The sequence below is a fragment of the Alternaria metachromatica genome, assembly GCF_023757995.1.
Source record: "Alternaria metachromatica strain BMP 0045 chromosome Unknown scaffold_60, whole genome shotgun sequence".
Classification (NCBI taxonomy): Eukaryota; Fungi; Ascomycota; class Dothideomycetes; order Pleosporales; family Pleosporaceae; genus Alternaria; species Alternaria metachromatica.
The window spans coordinates 38112-58560 of record NW_026055551.1 but is presented as its reverse complement, the minus strand read 5'-3'; the positions used below and the strand labels follow the sequence as shown (position 1 = coordinate 58560).

At 30.5% G+C, this 20449-nt stretch overlaps 2 protein-coding genes across 2 annotated transcripts; one reads left to right on the top strand and one right to left on the bottom strand.

Moving 5' to 3' along the window:
- Positions 1-16079: 16079 nt before the first annotated feature.
- On the top strand, positions 16080-17285 carry J4E83_011040 (uncharacterized protein; the record flags this gene model as incomplete). The annotated part of the gene is made up of 1 exon (XM_049337916.1): positions 16080-17285. The coding sequence occupies one exon, from the start codon at positions 16080-16082 to the stop codon at positions 17283-17285; it is 1206 nt and encodes a 401-aa protein (XP_049182985.1).
- A 415-nt stretch (positions 17286-17700) lies between these two features.
- On the bottom strand, positions 17701-20163 carry J4E83_011039 (uncharacterized protein; the record flags this gene model as incomplete). Its single annotated transcript, XM_049337915.1, has 1 exon — positions 17701-20163. One exon carries the CDS (start codon positions 20161-20163, stop codon positions 17701-17703), a length of 2463 nt encoding a protein of 820 aa, XP_049182984.1.
- Positions 20164-20449: the final 286 nt, after the last annotated feature.

The window sequence follows — 20449 nt, the reverse complement described above, 5'->3', positions numbered from 1 at the left end:
CTTAGTTCTTAGATTACTACACTTAGTTTCTAAACTAAATTTATTACGCACAGGCTATTCTACACTTAGTTTCTGCTAGGTATTATACGTTCTAATATAGTTAGATTATAAATTCTAGAAGTATTAAGAGCTAGACTATAAGCTAAGAACTAAATAAAAAGCTTTATAAGAGTAGAAACTAAATAATCTATTACTTACCTAATCTATAGTTATATAGTATATATTATATAAAGTTTATTTTAACTTTTAGAAAGAATAGAATATTATAAGTTATTATAGCTTTAGTAAATCTAACTTCTAATAAATAAAGTTATAAAGGTTATATAGATAATAGAAAGAAGATATCTACTTTAATAGATAATATTATCTTTATAGTAGACCTTCTTTTATAAACTATAATAGTAGTAATACTAACTTAGTCTAACTTTTAAACTAAGTTTTAGAATTTTCTATAATATCTTTAGATTTAGCTATTATTACTAGTAGTAATTAATTAATATAACTTTAGTATATATATATACTTTAGTTTTATGTATATAGAGTATATTATACTACTATAAGTATTAATTCTAGCTAATAATAATTAAAAAGTCTAAGAGTAGCTCTATTTAGGTTTAAATTACTAAAATATACTATAGTAAGTTTTAGACTTATACTAGTAAAATAGTATATATATCTTATTCTATATATATATTATAGTAATTTAATAATTTACTATATTAGTAATATATTTACTAAGTAGCTATTTAGTATAATTTATAACTATAAGCTAAAATAAGTAGTTATTTAGAACACGCTAAGAGAATTACGTATTTATTACTTCTTCTACTTATTAGTACTTACTACTCTAAACTATAATCTACGCTATATATTCTACTTAAAGAAACTAGTAGATAGTTAAAGAATATACTTAATTTTAGATTAATACTTAGTAGATATAAAAAAGAGAAGATAGCTTATATACGTAAAGATAATATAAATTTAGTAGTAGAATAATAGCTTTAGCGTAAAGAATATAGTTCTATACTACTAGTTAATCTTTATATATATATAGAATATATTATTTTTAGTATAGAGTAAAGAGCGCTATAAGTGTAGAGTACTATTTCTAGTAGCTAAGTATTTATAGAATAAAAGTATTTACACTAATATTATATAGGTATTAGAGAGTATAAAGATATATTACTATAAGAACGTAAGGTAGTTAGTATAGATAAGAAAGTATATAGATATTAGTTTAGTAGAAAAGAGTTCTATTATAAAGAGATTCTATTATCTAAAGTATTATATAAAAGTCTAATACTAAAAAGTATAAGTAAAAGATAAGATAGTAGATAATAAGATAATCTTAAAGAGCTCTTATTAAAAGACGTTCTTTCTCTAGATAATTCTTAGATTATTAAAGATCTAATTTATATAAGAATACCTTATACACTAGTATAAATATTTTCTTTCTAGTAGTATAGTTTTATTATACTATCTAGAATATATTAATTACTTATAGTATAAAGAAAAAATAAAAAGAAAATATAGAAAGAAAAGTATAAAGTAAAATAAATAATTAAGTAGAGATATTAGTAATACACTACTATAGTGTAGGTAGTAGTTAGATTTTAGATAAAACAAGAAGCTTACCTAAAATCTAAGTACTAGTAATATTACTAGTATATCTAGTCTACTTTATATTTTATCTACTATAATATAGCTTAGATAAGCTAGTAGAAGAAGCTAATAGAGCTAGTATTAGTATCTTAAACTAAGAAGAAAGTAGTAGAACTAGTAGTAGTAATATTATTAAAAAGCGTAAGAAGCTAGAAAGTAATAATAGACTAGACACTAGACTACTAGTGTAAGCTTAAAGAGTTTTAAATAAAGAGAAAGAGGTAAGTATAGTATTAAGGTTAGTAGTATTATAGAAGTAGTAATAAATATTTAGTTTTATATTAATTTTATTAATAAGATGTCTAATAGTATCTTCTATACTATAATTATAATTCTAAATATACTACTATCTCTTATAAGAAGAAGGTATACTCTTATTAGTAAAGAAAGAAATATCTAAGTATTTACTATTAGCGCTCTTAGTAAAGATAGCCTTTTTAAGCTTCTTAACTACTAGCTATAGTATTTTAATCTCTCTAATAATATACTTATACTCTTTCTAGATATACTCTAGAATACTATTCTTATTCTTACTAAGAAGTTTATAGACCTTCTTACGTATAAGAGAGTTATTCTAGAAGACTTATATAAGAATAGCCTTCTAGATCTAGAAGAAGAAGTTAATATATATATCTACTAGAAATACTTACTTAATACTACTATACTTATTATAATACCTAGATAGTATTATAGAAGAGGCTATAAGATTATAATAAGCTTTTAAGATTTTATTATACGTTTCTATAGCTAGAATCTCTATAATACTCTAGCGTACTATAATATACTATAGAAGAATTATTTAATAAATCTTAGTTACTAGTTCTATAGAGCTATAAAGCGTTATAGAGTAGATAATATAAATATCTTCTTCTTTATAAATAGACTTCTTCTACTTTACACCTAGCGCTATTACTTATACTTTTTATATCTAATTAATATTATTATACTATTCTTTAATAAGGCTAGTAGAATTCTTCTTAGTAGTCTTACGCTATTATAAGTATAGCTTTATATATTAATAGAAGCTCTCTAAAATCTTTATATAGTTCTAAGAGTTTTTATTATTAATTAAAACTAATTCTTAGATTATATCTATACCTTAACTCTAAGTATAGATAAATAATAGATTAAGATTAATATAGTAGAAGAACGTTTTATTACTTAGTATAGTGTACTTAGCGTAGTAAGAGTAGAAAACTATAGTATATTCTTTATAAAGTACTAAGTAGAGTATCTAGTAATAAAGATTAGTATAGATAGCTTATTAAATAAGAGAATAGTATATAATATAAAGCTAGCTAAGGTTTTTATTACTATTAATATATTAGAAGTAGTAATAATATATTTTAAAGAATTCTTTAATAATCTTCTTAAGTTTTTTATTATTAAAGAATAGCTACTTAAAGTTCTCTATAGTAATATTACTCTTCTACTTAAAGTCTTCTACTAGCTTACTCTAATCTATCTTTTTACTAACTTTTTTCTAGAAAGAAATTAGATATAGATTATAGGCTATCTAAGAATAAAAGTAATAGCTAAGAAGGTTAGAGTCTTATTTACTAAGCTTATACTACTTAATAAAGAGAATAGATATAATTAGATAGATTTAGAGTTTATACTACTTATCTTAGAAAAGATATAAAAGAAGAAGAATATTATTTATAGCTTTTATATTTATAGCTTACTTAAAGAGACTTATATAAATAGCTATTACTTATATATAAGTCTAATAGATATAAGTACTATTAATTAATAAGCTATTAGAGTAGTAACTAATATAGACTTCTTAATACTACGCTTAGATAACTTTAACACGTTTATAGTTATTAAGTTTAGTGTACTTAGAGTAGCTATTAAGAATTAGTTAAAAAAAATTAGAAGTTCTATCTAGATATTTATAGTTTTTAGCTATAGTTAAAGCCTTAAGCTTATTAGAATTCTAGTCTTTATCTTCTAAATTATTTTTATTAAGTATAGTGTCTATCTTCTTAGATAAAGATTAGTAAGCTAGAGTAGATTTTAGAGTACTAGTGCTAGATAGTAGTAGTAGTAGTAGAAGGCTAGTTTATATACTATAAAGCCTTAATTTCTATAACTTAGCTACTACTACTCTTTTCTTAACTACCTTAAGACTAGCCTAGCGCTCTTAGTGTACCTACTTCTCTAGATTTACTAAAGAAGTAACTAATCTAGCTCTACTAAGTTACTTTACTCTAATCTTCTTTAGCTTTACTTTAATATAATTACTACTTTTATTAATTACTCTTAACTTATATAGAAATAATCTAAGTTCTATTATAATAGAGATAGCTAATTAATAGGTAAGATAAAGCTTTATCTAATATCTAGCTATAGTATTAGTAATTATTATATTATTACTACTATAAAAAGTATATATAATCTAGTAGTTCTTATTAGAATACCTATTAGCTATATATAGAAAGATATATTACTAAAACTTATATTAGCTATTATAAGTACTATCTTTCTTATACTTATAAGTAAAAGAAACTATAATATTTCTAGTAGTAAAGCTAAGTATACCTAGCGTTATACTATACTTCTTATAGTTTTTTTTTAATACTTTAATAGAATACTTTAAAAGAGATAGTATCTTAGAAAGTAGATTCTTCTTAGTAAACTAAATAGTTACTTTAATAGAATCTCTTAAAATAGCCTAGTTCTATATAATATATTAGTTTTAGTACTTTTATATAGAGTATAGACATAAATAGCTACTACTTAGACTAAGAAAAGAGCTATATTACTAATATCTAAACGCCTAAAGTAGAACTATATATTAGATATAGTCTAGTAGTTATATAAAACCTTACTTAAAAAGCAAAAGACGTAGCTTATAAAACTAGGCTCTAATACGTTAACGCTCTTAGTAGTAGTAGTTAGCTCTATAATATACTTATTTTTAGTATTCTTAGCTTAGCTTAAGACTTAATACTAGCTATTAAATACTTTAATACTACTATACTTATCTATAAGCTCTAGTAGTGCTTTAACTATATTAGATACTTTAAGAATAAAGTTAGTAATCTAGTTAAATAGAAAGGTTACGTTAGTTATAAAAGTGTTAAGAATAACTTTCTATTACTTAGAAGACTACTATTTAAGACTAGTAATAAACTCTATTATCTTACTATTAATATTTAGATTCTAGAGATTCTAGTTCTAAGCTAAGATAAAAACTTAGTTCTTAGCTTTAGTGTATAGAGCTTAGATAATTATAAAAGTGTTTTTCTTTAGTTATAAACTAGAAGAAGTAGTAGAAAAAGAGCTAGTATTACTTCTAGAGGCTTAACTATAGATACCTAGAGTAGTAAAATTCTTAGTTAGACTAAGTATATAAGGCTTAAAAGATAAACTTTTCTAAAAAAAGAGTTTTTATAAAGAAGAGCCTTAGCTATAAAAGAAAGTTAACTTTCTAGTATCTATAGCTTTGCTTTTATTCTTATTCTTATTACTAGCTATCTTCTACTAAGCCTCTAGTAGCGTAGGTATCTTTCTTTAGTAATCTAAAACTAGCTTTTATAAAGAAACTCTTACTAGACTAGCTTATAGTATAGAACTAATAGTACTAAGCTTATATATATATATATATAGTTATACTTATATACTTATTTATAGAATTAGTTATAGATATAGTAGACTAAGCGCGCGCTCTTATATATAGAGTTAATAGTAACTAGAAGTTATAGAGAAGGTTTAGGTAGCCTATAGACTTATTATACTTTTCTATACTAAGTGTAGTAGTTATAGTTATAGTTATTATTATAATTACTAAAGTAGAAAATAAAAAAGATTAGATTAATAAAAAGAGAAAGAAGATATAGTCTACTTTTAAGAGATAACTATAGTGTATAAAAGTAAAAAGAAAAGATTAAGAAAGTTAGAGAAGAAAGAAAGAAGTAATAGTTAAAAGAAGATATATATATATATATAATTAAAAAACCTCTATCTATTATAGTATTATAATATTATAATATTAATAGGTAAAGTTAAAAGGTAAAATTATAGTAAAGATAAGATAATTAATTATATAATTAGCTATTATACTTAGTAGTATTCTTACGTATATAATAGTATTAGTAAATAGATAGTGTTACGTTATTATAGTAGTAATAACTAGATTTTAGGTAAAATTCTAACCTACTTAAAATCTATATATTAGAACTATTATAGCCTATAATTATTAGAATTATAGCTAAAAAACTATAATAACTATATAAATATAGTTTAAAGAGAGTTTAAAGCTAGATAGAATAGTTAAAAGAATAATACTTATTATAATTAGTACTAGTATTTCTAATATTAAAGTTATAAAAAAGAGCTATAATACTTATAGCTTTTTCTTTTATTATCTCTAAAAGCGTATAAAGGTAATAAAGTATTAGTTACTAAAGATAAAGTAGTTATAGTTATTATAGTAGTTTCTAGATAGCTATACGTAGAGTTATAGCTAGTTATTATATAAGAGATTATAGCTACTATATTCTCTAGACGTTCTAAGTATATTAAGATAGTAGTAGAGTAGATACGTTTTTATCTACCTAGCAATAGTTACTTTCTAGAGATCTAACTATAAGTAGGCTAATATAACTAAAAATTACTATTCTAAGCTTTAATTTAAGTAGCTTAAGAAGCTTAGAATAGTAAATTAACTAAGTCTAGGTAGTTATTACTAGGTAGAGGTAGCGCCTTAGTAGTTATATAACTTTATAGTTTAGTAGACTAGTAGTAGAAAATCTAATATAAAATAGAATATAGTAAGGTAGTAAGAATAGTAGTAGCTATCTTCTCTATCTTATCTTAAGATTTATAGTACTTATACTCTACTAAGAGTATCTAAATATATACTACCTAGCGCTTATAAGAAGAGGTATTACTATATATAGTAAACTCTTTATCTATATTATCTAGTATTAATATTATAGTAGAGAAGATAGAAGTAGTAAGAAGTACTTAGAGTAGCGTTTACCTTAAGCTCTAGTAGTAGCTTCTAGCTAAACGCTACTATAAGCGCTATACTATCTTTATTACTACTTATCTTATAGTTTATAATATATTTATCTAGTATAGTTTAAGACTATAGAGAAGTTAGACACTTCTTTTACTAGTAGTAGTAAAAGTTAATAAAAGCTAGAAAGAGAGTATAATAAGTAGAGACTTATTATTACTATTAAGGTATAAGTATAGTAGAAAAGAAGCTAGAATAAATTAAGGTTAAAAGTAAAAAGAGCGTTATCTCTCTAGTTTTAGTAAGACTTATAGAATACTTTTCTATAAAACTTATATAGTTTATATATATTTATAATATTAAGATTCTTTATAGTATAGTTAATATACTAGAAAAGAAAGAAATAAAAAGAAAATAAAGAAGTATACTTTAAATACTTAGTAATAGTAGACTATATATTTATTAAACAGGCTTTTAGATAAGAAAGCCTATAGTAGACTCTTTTTTCTCTTTCTTAAGTAAAGACTATTCTATAGTCTAAGCTTCTTCTTTATCTAATACTAATAATATAATAGAATTAGAGAAAGAAATAAAGTTTAGTCTAAATACTTTTTATTCTTCTTCTATAAGGCGCTTAGTAATAACTATACTTAGCTAACTAATAAGCTTTAGAAGAATACTTAGCTAATTAATAAGCTTTAGAGTATTACTTACCTTCTCTTTCTTAAGTTATAGTTAGAAAAAGTATTTTAGCTATTTTCTTTATTATTATTAATAGAGCTAGCTAGTACGTTAGTAGAGATATTAGTGTTCTTTTAGTTATCTAGGTTATAGAGCTTTATCTAGCTATAATATTACTTAGTAATATCTTTTAGTGTACGTTAGTAAAAGAGCTTTAGCCTCTTACTAGAAATAGTGTATAGAAGTAGAGTTCTATTAAGATTCTTAACCTAGTAGATATTTTACTCTAGCTATAGCTATTAAATATAATAGAAGCCTATTTATCTAGTGTTAAGCTTTTTATCTCTAGATATATTAATCTTCTATATAGAGTTTTATAGAAGAACTAAGTTACTAAGTAGAAGCTTCTTATAGTGTATCTCTTTAGTATTATTCTAATAATTTTTCTTAGCTTAATATAGTTAATTAGTGTAGATAATAGTATTCTTAGTAAACTAGTTCTAGAGGTCTAGTTATATTACGTGTATTACTAAAAGTTATATATAATTCTTTACTTCTTAGAATAGAAGAGTCTACTATATTAGAAGCTCTAATTCTAATAGTAGAACTAGGTTTTAACTAGTAATTAACTAGTATAGTAAATAGCCTATCTAAGACTAAGTAGAAATATAGTTAGTAAGAAGAATAGTAGGTAAGTTATTTATCTATAGGCCTAATAGCTTAGTAAGAGTATTAATAATAAGCTTATATCTACTCTTAATCTTACCTATAGTCTATAGATTATATAAGAATAACTAGATGTGTTTAATCTTATAGTTAGCTATAAAATACTTTACTATCTTAGTAAAGTCTAGTTTACTATTAACTAAGATCTTACGTATTATACTTTATTAATAGATAATATTCTTATAAATAAACTTAGTAATAGTGCTAGACTTATTATTAGAAAGCGCTCTAGCCTCTAGCTATCTACTTAAGTATTCTTTAGTAATAATAAAATACTTCTTATCTTAGTAGTAAAGTATATAAACTATATTAATTATAACTAACTTCTAGATTACAAAACTATACGTATTAGTTAATATATTAACTCTTCTCTTTAAGAAGTAAAGCTAGTATTTAGAATAATACTAAATTCTTTCTTAAATATCTTTATATATATTAGGCTACTAGTAATATTAGAAAAGTATAAAGTATATAGTATTAGTTCTATAATAGCTAATAGTTTTATATATTAACTATATAGTTTATAAGTAGATATTAGTGTTATTAATAACGTAGCGTATAGCTATATTTCTTAAAGTTTTATAAAAGAGCGCGTAATTACGTATAAAAAAGTTTAGAGCTCTCTTCTTCTATATATAAAGCTCTTTTAGTATTATACTTTTAGAAATCTTAAGATTAATAAGAAACTAGGTAATCTATTTAGATTATTTAGTATACTTATACTTAAGTACCTAGAATACTCTAATAGGTAGTAGTTCTTCTTTTATACTTCTAATTATATAGTTAATAAACTTCTTAAGATTATTCTTAGATTCTTCTAGTAGAACCTAATTATTAAATTTAGAGTAGTAAAAGAGAGTATCTATAATAATATTCTTCTTTCTAGAGACGTAGATAATATTAAAATTCTAAAGAAGAATAGTAGAGATCTACTAATTTATAACTAATTCTAGGTTATTTATAGAAGAGTAATTAAGCTAGGTAATAAATATTACTATATTAGTTTTAATAGTAAAATATATACTATATAGGTATATATAAAACTTCTTTAAGGTCTATAGTACTACTTTATATTCTAACTTAGTAGAATACTAAAAATATTTTCTTACTAACTAGAGTATACTCTTAAATTAAATAGAGTAGCGTCTACTATTAGCTTATAGCTATTTAAGATAAGCTTCTTCTTTATTCTAACTAGTATTAGTTATAAGAAAAACTTTATACTTTAATATATTAGAGTAGGTAAAGCTTACTAGCGCTAGTACTAAGTATATAGCATATTTAAGTGTATATATTACTTAATTCTAATCTAGGCTCTACTTATACTTTATATTTCTATAAAGAAGATAGAAGAGAGGCTTAGTAATAGTAGTAAATTCTTTTACTTAGATATAGTAGTAGATATATAGCCTAAGAAAAGAGTAAATATTATATATATTATAGTAAGGTAGCTAGTCTAAAAGCTTCTAGACTTTCTTACTATTAGAATAGTGTTCTTTAGAGCTAATCTTATAGCTAATAACCTTTAGGCGCTCTATAAGAAAGTAGTATTTCTTACTAGAAACTATTTCTTCTACCTGCTTAACGTCTATAAGAATATAGTTAAGTTAGAGAATATATTTATAGATATAGTAATAAACACTAGATATAGCTATCTTACTACTATAGTTTATCTTAGAACTTCTATAAGTAATATTATTAATAAATACTATTATATTTAGCTAATAGTTTTTAAAAATCTTTATTATAATACACTAGAATACTATAACTAAGTTAGTTACTTTTATAACTATAGTATATAAATAAAAAAGACTAACTAGTATCTAAAAGGCTATTATATTCTAGCTTATAGTGTAAAGAGTAATCTAATTATAACTAGAATAGAGATTTATAAGAGAGTTAATAAGATATCTAGTAAAGTGTTTAGAGAACTTATCTACTATTAGTAGTAGGTTTATATTATATATACTAATAGTATTAATCTTTTATATATTAGAGATCTATTAAGCTTCTCTATTCTTCTTAGAGACTAGGTACTATAAGTTATAATACTAACTATTATAGCGTTTCTAAGTACCTCTATTAAGATAAGTATTAGCTATATCTACTATAATCTACTTAAGCTTCTTAGAAATAGTAAAGCCTTACGCTTACTAAGCTTTATATTTAACTATATAGATTTTATATAGTAGGTATATATCTAGGTATATTCTACTAGATTTAGTAAATTTCTATAATAAAGCTACTTCTCTATTATAGAGTATCTAGATAAAAAGATTTCTCTCTTCTTACGTAACCTATAATCTAATATAAAAGTTAGCTAGTCTCTTAGGTATAAAGTAAGTTTCTTATAGAAATACTATATATTATAGTTTAAAAATATTATTATAAGGTTCTAGGTCTAGTTTATAAATAGATAGATAAAGTTATTAACGCTAAATAGCTTATTTCTTCTAGTTTTCTTATCTAAACTCTATTAGCTTATCTACTTAAGAAACGTTAATAAGTTAAATCTTCTTATCTATAGTCTTATATAAAGTAGTAACTTCTAGTTACTAATAAGTTTTATACGCGTAATTAAGTATCTTTTTATAGTTAATCTTATATATAATAGTATACTTAGTAAGCTTCTATTTATACTAAATAATTAGCTTAGTATTTTTATCTACTTAAGGTACTTCTACGCTATTATTAAAGAGAGAGCGTATCTATCTTTTCTATATTTATTAGATACTTACTAGAAATAGTATATTATATTATCTAAAACTATATATTAGATTACACTACACTTTTTAGTATAGATACTAAACTATAAAAGAATCTTAAAGTAGCTCTAAAGTAGAGTTAGTTATAGTACTAACTTATATATATTCTATAGCGTTATTATTCTTATTCTTTTACTTATAATCTATAGTAAAGAATAGGTATATAGGTTTAGAATCTAAGGTAATAAAAAAAACTAACTTAGTTCTATTCTTAGACTAAATATAATATTATACTCTACTAAATACGTTATATTATATTCTAATATATAATACTATATACTATAGTTTTCTAAGTATAGCTAAGTATATAGAATTTATAATAATATAAAAAGTAGTATAAATAACTATAGTGCTAATACGTATAGAGACGTTAAACGTAGTACTAATAAATAGCTTATAGCTACTATTAGTAGAAGTAACTTCTTATAGTAGATTACTAAGCTTCTATATCTAGTATTTATATAGTATTTTTAGCGTACGCGCTACGCTAAGATAAAGAATATTTATCTACGTGCTTATATTAATAAAGTATTTAATAGAATTACTATAAATATAAACTTAGGCCTTTAGTAAGTCTATCTAGATAAATATATATCTAGCGCATCTCTATACTCTATATACTACCTTAGTAGATATATAGTTAAAGATATTACTTTATAAGTTACTATAACTAGTAACTTTATATTAAGTTTACGTATTTAAGTAGTATATATTAATAGTATTATAATAGATATTAGTGTTATATTAACGTAACTATATAGTTAGTAGAGTTTATAATAGATATTTATAGAAGGTATAATAGTAAAGTATAAACGCGTAGAAAAGCGCATAGATTTTAGGTAAAAACTAAGCCTATCTAAAATCTATAGCGTAGCTAGCCTTAAAGCTATTTACTATTCTAATACTATCTATACTAATACTATTCTTCTTTAGAAGATTATATAATTAATTAGTAATATTATTCTAACTAATTAGGTTAGAAACTATTATCTTTTATACTTTCTAACTTAGAAGCGCTATTATAATATAATTAGGTTATTCTTTAATAAGCTTCTTAAGTTCTAGGTTAGAAAGAGTATCTAAGAACTTAACTACTTTTTTCTTATAGTCTTATAATAAATATCTAGAATTAGCTAATATACTATTATTAATATAGATATTAGTAGGTAGGTTAATAACTATAAATAGCGCGTTAGGTACTTATAGAAGAAATAGCTATTCTAACTAACTATTCTCTAGTATTATAGTAGTATCTAATATCTATAAGTTAGAAACTTATCTAATTATATTCTTCTTAGGTAATAGCTAAGAGCTCTGTAACTACTTAGAGAGTCTACCTCTTTTCTTAATATAGCTATTATAAACTTAATTAGAGTTATTAAAAATACTTTTATTTAGGTATCTAATAGTATTACCTTTAGCGCTATAAAGAAACGTAGTATTCTTACTACTAATAATAATACTATTAGAATTAATATTATTAAGTAGCTAGGCTTTTTTAGAGTACTTAATATCTTTCTAAAACTAGATAAACTACTATTAAGTATTCTTATAACTAATGTAATAGTTTAAGTAAGTAATTATATTAGCTAAGTTTAATTACTTAAGAATATACTTAGAGTAAGAGTCTCTCTTAAACTTTTTAGAAAGAACACTAGACGTAGACTATTCTATTATATTATTAGTAATATTAAAATACTTTTTAATCTTAGATCTAAGCTATTTAAGCTTATAGGTTAATAGAAAAGTACTAAAGATTTAGTTAAGGTAATTATAGAGTAGGCTAAAATAGTATATTCTTTACTTACGCTTACTATTCTAATAGTAACTAATCTAATCTAGGTTATAAAGGTTATTATAAAGTTTATAATTAGTAATCTTATAACTTTTTTTATTATATATATAGTAAGTGTTAGTATACTTAGCTTTCTTATACTAAATAGTTTCTCTCTTAGAAGCTATATTTCTAGATACTTTAGTAATAAAAAAACTATTATTTCTCTTAACTAGAAGCTCTTTCTTAGTTATATAGTCTATAAAGTATAAAGTATTATAAAAGTTCTTAAAGATTAGAGTAACTAATAAGTAAGCTATAAAGAAATAAACTATATCTATATTAAGCTTTAGTCTATTTAGTAAAGTTATAAGTTATTCTACTTTAGAATCTATATTAGAAGAAAGTAGAGATTTTTACTTCTTCTATTACTTCTTAAAATAAGTAATAATACCTTTTACCTTCTCTAGGTTAAAAGTAGTACGCTTATTAGTAAGTATAATATATCTTATCTTAGTATCTATACTACTATGTTTCTAGGTATATATATTATTAATAGTATTATTCTTTTTATAGTGTTTCTTAAGAAAGGTATAAATCTTATCTATATAGTACTTAGTCTAATTATTACCTTTAGAAGCGTTAGGTATTATAAAAGTAACTATCTACTTATTATACTTTAGAAGTCTATAGTAGAAGAAAAAGCTAAGTTTCTTTTATAGAACTTACTTATTAGTAATATAAGCTTCTACTATTATATAGAAGTAAGTATAATACTTAGTAAAGCTAAGTAGATTATTTATATACTTATAGATAAAAGTCTATAAGTATAAGCGCTTATCTATCTTAATAGTAGTATTCTTATCTACTTAGTATTTCTTTATATTTACTTTAAGCTTAGCCTAGTTTTTTTTCTTATAACTAGTAAAAAGCTTAATAATATAAGTAATAGAGTAATTCTTATTACTAATATAATCTAGAAGAATAGAGACTTTTATCTTATTAGAGAGGCCTCTATTATTAGCTTATTAGTTATAGTCTTTAAGAAACTTAGTAATATTATTACTAGTAAAGACTAGAGTAGTATATCTAGAGTAAACTATAGAGACTATACTATTAGTTGCTATTATAAATAATAATATACTCTCTACTTTAGAGATAGTTCTAAAAGTTAGTATTTTTAGTGTTAAAGTAGTTAAAGAAGTAGTAGATAAATGCTTAGAAGAGAGAATTGCTAGATTTCTTAACGCCTTACGCTTTTTCTATTTCTTTAGTAGTTATTATAGTTCTAAATAACTTATAAAGAAGCTAATACTTCTTTTTTTAATAACTTAAATACTAAATAGATATTATACTATAGAGATTATATAATTAAAAGATAAGTTCTTAATACTTAATAGTGTTTAATTCTTTTTATCTAATAGTAGAGAATACTTTTTAAATACTTTTATAGTTAGTATAGCTTAGCGTTTTACTTACTATAATACTCTATTAGATTATTAGTTCTATTAAACTATAGTTCTACACTAGTATATATTCTAAATATACTATTATAGTATTATATTAACCTAGCTAGTCTAGTATTTTATTATACTTCTAATATTACTATTCTAGATATTAGTTAAATTAATATTTTCTAGTGTTTCTAAGTAGTTACCTTATCTACGTAATTATCTTATCTAATGTTACTTAGTAGTAAAAACGTAGTTAGCTTAAACATAACTACTATTATAGTTCTAGCTAATCTAAAGAAAAGAGCTAAGTCTATACTTATTATATCTATTATAGCTATTATTACTATATACGTTATATTAATATATACTAACTACTTCTTATACTATATAGTAGAATATATCTCTATAGGCTTTACTATTTATATAGGTATTAGAAAGTATAAAAATATATTACTATAAGAATATAAAGTAGTTAGTATAGGTAAGAAAGTATATAGATATTAGTTTAGTAGAAAAGAGTTCTATTATAAAGAGATTCTATTATCTAAAGTATTATATAAGAGTCTAATACTAAAAAGTATAAGTAAAAGATAAGATAGTAGATAATAAGATAATTCTAAAGAGCTCTTATTAAAAGACGTTCTTCTTCTAAGTAATTCTTAGGTTATTAAAGATCTAATTTATATAACAATACCTTATACACTAGCATAATATTAGTATAGATAGATTATTTTATAATATAAATAACGCGTAGTTTAATAGATAGACTAAGAAGAAAATTAATTAAACTTAAAGTAAAATCTATATACTTTATAGTAGAACGTAAAAAGCTATAGCTTTAGAAGCTATAATAGAGTAATAGAGTATTCTAGTATTATATATAATATTACTTTATACGTAATAGAGTTAACTCTAATAGAAGACTATACTAGTAGTAAGTATAGTAATTATATAAAAAACTTTAGAATTTAGCTCTAAACTTCTTTACTCTATAACCTTTTAATATAAGTAGCTATAAGTAAGCTAAGTAAAGTATTAAATTTATATAATTATTTTATATAAAATAGCTTACTTAAATTTTATCTAAGCTCTTAGATAGTAAAGTTTAAAAGTTTTAGAGCTACTATCTTAGATTTATCTTTTTATTTCTTATTAGCTTTATTATCTTTACTAAAAATTACTTAGAGCTAGTAGCTCTAAGTATATTCTCTAGAGTAGATTTACTAATATTATATTATAAGTTACTAATATTATACTCTAATATTACTATATATATACTAGAATTTATATAATAATAGTTTATTATTTTTTATTTTAATAAAGTTAGATAAGTTATATAAATAGTATATAGTTATTATATTAGTTAATATTTTATAGATAGCTAGTATATTAGATAGATATATAATCTATAAGAACTCTATATTTTCTATAGCTTAATATAATATATAATAGTAGATAATTATTAGTATTATTATCTAAAAGATATATTCTTATAGTAAAAAGTTAATTTATAGTATAAAAATAATAGAATTTAAATAGTAATATCTATAAGAATATTAAATAAGAATACTCTTTAATTTTACTATTTTAGATTACTAAGCTCTAACGCTTAGTCTAGTTTAGTGTAAGAATACGTATTCTTATTACCTTATATTAATTAGGTTATACTTATATACTATCTATAATAATCTTAGAGCTCTATAAGTAGAGTAATTACAGATATAACGTAAGAAAAAGCGTAGTCTTTGTTGTAGAACGTAGAGCGGGTAACTTCGCGCGTAACGTCGCGCGTAACGTGACCTCGGCTTTACGACCCTCGACCCCACACGCGGCAACACGACAAGTCGGCTACTTCGCGCGTCAACAACGAACGTTATGCGACAGCCGTAAACGCGACAACAGCACCAATGTGAACACCACACACGCCGATGATGCTCTCCCCAGCGGCAGCGCGCACACTGCGCATCTTGCGCCCAGCACACAACGCTTTGCGCCTTCGCATCCACCCCCAACGATGCCGCTTCAGCAGCACCCCTTCCCCCCACATTATGGAAACAACCGGCTTCACTTCCACACAACTCGAAATCCGCGACGCCATCTTCGCGCTCTGCTCCCGCTTCCCCAACAGCTACTGGCGCGACCGCGACGACAGCAGCAGCGACCCCTCGGACTTCCACGCCGCGCTTGCAAAAGACGGTTGGCTCGGCATCGCATTACCAGAAGCATACGGCGGGTCTGGGTTGGGCATCTCAGAGGCGACGATGATGATGCAGACGATAGCGGAGAGCGGGGCCGGGATAGCGGGCGCGCAGGCGATTCACGCGAATGTGTATGCGACGCAGCCGTTGGCTAAGTATGGGAGTGAAGAGCAGTTACAGGAAACGATACCGAGGATAATATCGGGGGAGTGGCGGACGTGCTTTGGGGTTACGGAACCGGATTCGGGGTTGGATACGCTGCGGTTGAGTACATTTGCGAAGAGAGATGAGGATGGGAAAGGGTATAGCATAACAGGCCAGAAGATATGGATAACATGTGCGCAAGTCGCTTCACGCATGATCCTACTCGCACGCACGACGCCACGGGACGAAGCCGAGAAACCGAGTAAAGCGCTGAGTATGTTTTGCATCCCGCTTGATCGATCAGCACCCGGACTGGACATGCGCCGCATCAAGAAGATGGGCGGGCGCGCCGTCGACGCAAACGAAGTCTTCTTCGACGCCTACCATATCCCCGCTTCATGCCTCGTCGGCCGCGAAGGCGAAGGCTTCAAAATAATCCTCGGGGGCATGAACGCAGAACGGTGTCTGCTCGCAGGCGAAGCCCTCGGATTAGGCTACGCGGCCCTCACAAAAGCCGCCGCCTACGCTAACTCACGCCACGTCTTCCAACGCCCCATCGGCATGAACCAAGGCATCGCGCACCCGCTCGCGGACGCGTACATGCAGCTTGAAGCAGCGAAACATGTCACGTACCACGCGGCGCGGCTGTACGATGCGAGTAGGACGGATGCGGGTATAAGGCAGGATGCGATTGGGGTTGCGGCGAATAGCGCCAAGTATCTTGCGGGTGAGGCGGCGTTTGCGGCGTGTGAGAGGGCGGTGCTGGCGCATGGGGGGATGGGGTATGCGGCAGAGTATGATGTGGAGCGGTTTTTGAGGGAGTGCTTTGTCCCGCGGATTGCGCCGGTGAGTAGGGAGATGGTGTTGAATTATATTGGGGAGAAGGTGCTGGGGTTGCCGAGGAGTTATTGAGTGTGAGGGAACACAGCAGGAAACGGATTTGAGGGTAGCAGAAGGGGAGTTAGGAAACATTCATCACTACCCTTCCGCCTCCACTACCCACCCAGAAGCTCTCGGGGTGCGGTGAAGCTATGGGGCATGGGAAGGACTTGGTGGAAAGCACTGTTAACAGCTTAGGAAGTAAATCCTTGATACATGTACAAAAGCAAGGCTACGTAAAGAGAGCCTATCGGATAGCTATTCATATATCCATATCCAACATGAATGGCAATTGAGATCGTCTCTAGTCATATACAACAAGAATCAAACGCTATTAACATGCGCGTGTCCAACGCGACTCCATGACGCCGGTGAAGATCGAATACCAACGCCTTGCTATCCCAACCCGAACTTCGCAACAGCTCAGCGCAATTCTCACTCCGCTTTCTCACACCGCCGTCTCACCCTCCTCAACCCTCACTTTCTCCTGCACCAAATCAACCTGCTTAACCGGATGCAGCAGCACAGCCGGAAGACACATCCTCCCCTCGCCCGCAACCTCATACTCCTCACCCCCATCGTTATCAACCTTATACCCCATCCACCTCTTCCAAAGATTCGGCGCAAAGCCAGCGTGATAGTACCAAGTCGTACCGAGAAAGTTATGTTGGCGCTCATCGCTAAAAACAGACATGCGAGCGCCGCCACTCGCGCCATTACGGCCGTTGTTGAAGATAGCGGCGAGGTATTGCGTCGGCCACTTCCTGTCGATAAACACAGGATGTGGTGCGTAAACGGCTTTGAGGCCGTGGTGCAGGGCACAGGATGCGGGCCACATTTCGGAGAACATGGTGTGGCGGTGGCGCGACTGTTCGCGGTGCATGGTCTCGAGGAGGCGGCGGGAGAGGCGGCCGGAGGTGTTGATGGCGGTGCGGCGAGGGGGCAGGCCGTTCTTCTTGTCATAGCCTGTGACGTCGTCGGCGAGGATCCAGTTAGTGTGGTCGGGATCGAAGAGGGGGTTGAAGACGATGAGGTCGGCGGGTTCGCCAACGCCCCATTCGTACTTGTCTTCTGTGATGGTTGTGTTGGGTTTCACAGACTCGTCAATCTCGATGTCGGGGTAGTCTTGGGGGAGTTCTGGACCCCAGACTGGCTTCTCGGGTTTTTGCATTTCGGCGAGGGGGACGTGGGGGTTGGGTGGGAGATGCGAGGACCATTTGTTGGCTTGGTTGTTGGTGCCGTGCTGGGTCTGCCAGTGCACCATCTGCTTGAACTCTTCCCAGGTACCGTGGACGGATGGGACGTAGAAACGGGCGTCGCGCTCCCACAGCCCTTTGCGCGGCTGGGCGGTCGTCCACTTGGAGACCTGTTCGAAGAGATGGTAGTGGTGGCCAGTATACCGTACGTCCATCTCCCAGTGCCAGAAGAAGTCGAACTCGGGGTGCTGGTGTGCAAAGTACGTGACTGGCATGAAGGTGGAGCGATAGACGCCGTGTACAGGTAGCCCGCGGTAGTTGGACTCCTCCAGACCCCCATAGATCAAGCCCATCTGACGTTCCGACCAGAGCGTGCCCATACCGGCAAACTCAGCAGGTAGCGCGTTCTTGAGGACTTCCTGTTGGATCGCTTCGTCGGCCCAGATCTGCTTGTTGTCGTCGTGGACTTGGATCAGGAAGTGGGCTTCGTACTCGCCGCCAGACGCGAGGCTCAACTCGGACACGAGTGCGCGCAGGTACATGATGTCTTCGTCGTCGTAGTTGTAGTCGTCCCATGTTCGGACGAGGACTGCGGTCCTGGGGAGGAGCGTGTTGTGCGCCGCCTTCGGTTGTAGTACGGTGCCGTTTGCGGGAGAGTCGTCAGCATCGCGTCTCTGCATAGTAAACGAGTCTGTCCGGGACTTTGGTTGCTTCTGAAAGCGGCCCTTGTTCTTCTCCAGGCAGCGGTCGATTGCCTCCGCCCAGCTGACGTCGCGGAAGTCAACCTCGGCGTCCGCCTTCCACACGTCTTCGATGCCTTCGCGGTCGCCCTCCATGCCGGCGCCCGTTCCGCCGCGCCGCTTGCTGTAGCCGAGGCCATACGGACCGAGCCGTCCGAAGCGCTCAAAGCAGACATCGTCCCTCAGACCCAGTGTCTCGTAGCTCCCAATGACGTTATCTGGCATGCCCTGGGGTACGCCCTTGTATGCCCGCAGCCCTGGCACCTTGATGGTGTCGTTCGCATCGAGATAGCACGTCTCGACCGGCCCGTATGTATCCACGTAGTTGACGCCGCTGTAGTCTGGGTACGGGTCGAACGGTATCGATTCGGCAATGTGTGCGCCCTGCGACTGTCGCTTATCGACGTCGCTCTTGGGCTCCTCGGCGGGCAGCTCAGGGTCGATGTCCTGCTTGGTGGGGTATTCCGGCACGTTCTTCTCCCGGCTCACCAGCGACCGCACGCCGCCGTGGTAGCGCTTCAGGAACGGGAAGCTCTCCCAGACGTTGGGCGGCGGCGGCGGCTTGTTCAGGCCGAGCTCTGCATTCCGTATCGAGGCCCAGCTGCTGCTGAAGAGGAAGTACATGAAGAAGAGCAGCGTACTCGCCACGGCCAGCCCGAAGTATCTCGTGCATGCTCGCGGATTCCGGTAGCTGTATGCGCTGACGGTGGCTTTCGAAGGGGCTCTCCGGTGGGATTTGGAGGACCGTCGCAGCGGTCTCGATTCGATGTTGTTCGGGTTCGGGTCGTATGCGCCCGAGGATTCCCGGGATGAGGATGGGCTCGTTGTGCCCGAGGACATGTAGGCCTCGTAGTCGTCGCTTTGGTAGCCCTTCTCGTTGACTTCGCCGTCCTCGACATCGCGCTCGTGGGTCGCCGCCTGGTTGTACGACTTGGCTTTCCGCTTGCCCACGGATAGCGGACGGAAGCCTAGCATCTCAATCGGGGCGTGGTGTGACGGTGACTATCGCATGTGCGGTGAGGTGACGGCGTTGCGTGAGGGTCGGTGCGAGGGAGGCAGCTGGCCAATGAGGTTGTTACGTAAGGAATCAAGAGGTGAATTGGATATATACGTGTCGGAAAGCGTATCAGTCGTATCAATGCGTAGCGGTGCAGTTGGCGGTGCTGGTGCTGGTGGTGCTGCTAGTATACAAAGTTGCAGCCCGCCCAGGGTGCACGCTCGGAAACCGGAAAGATTGCCGCGCGCACTAAACACGGCGTTG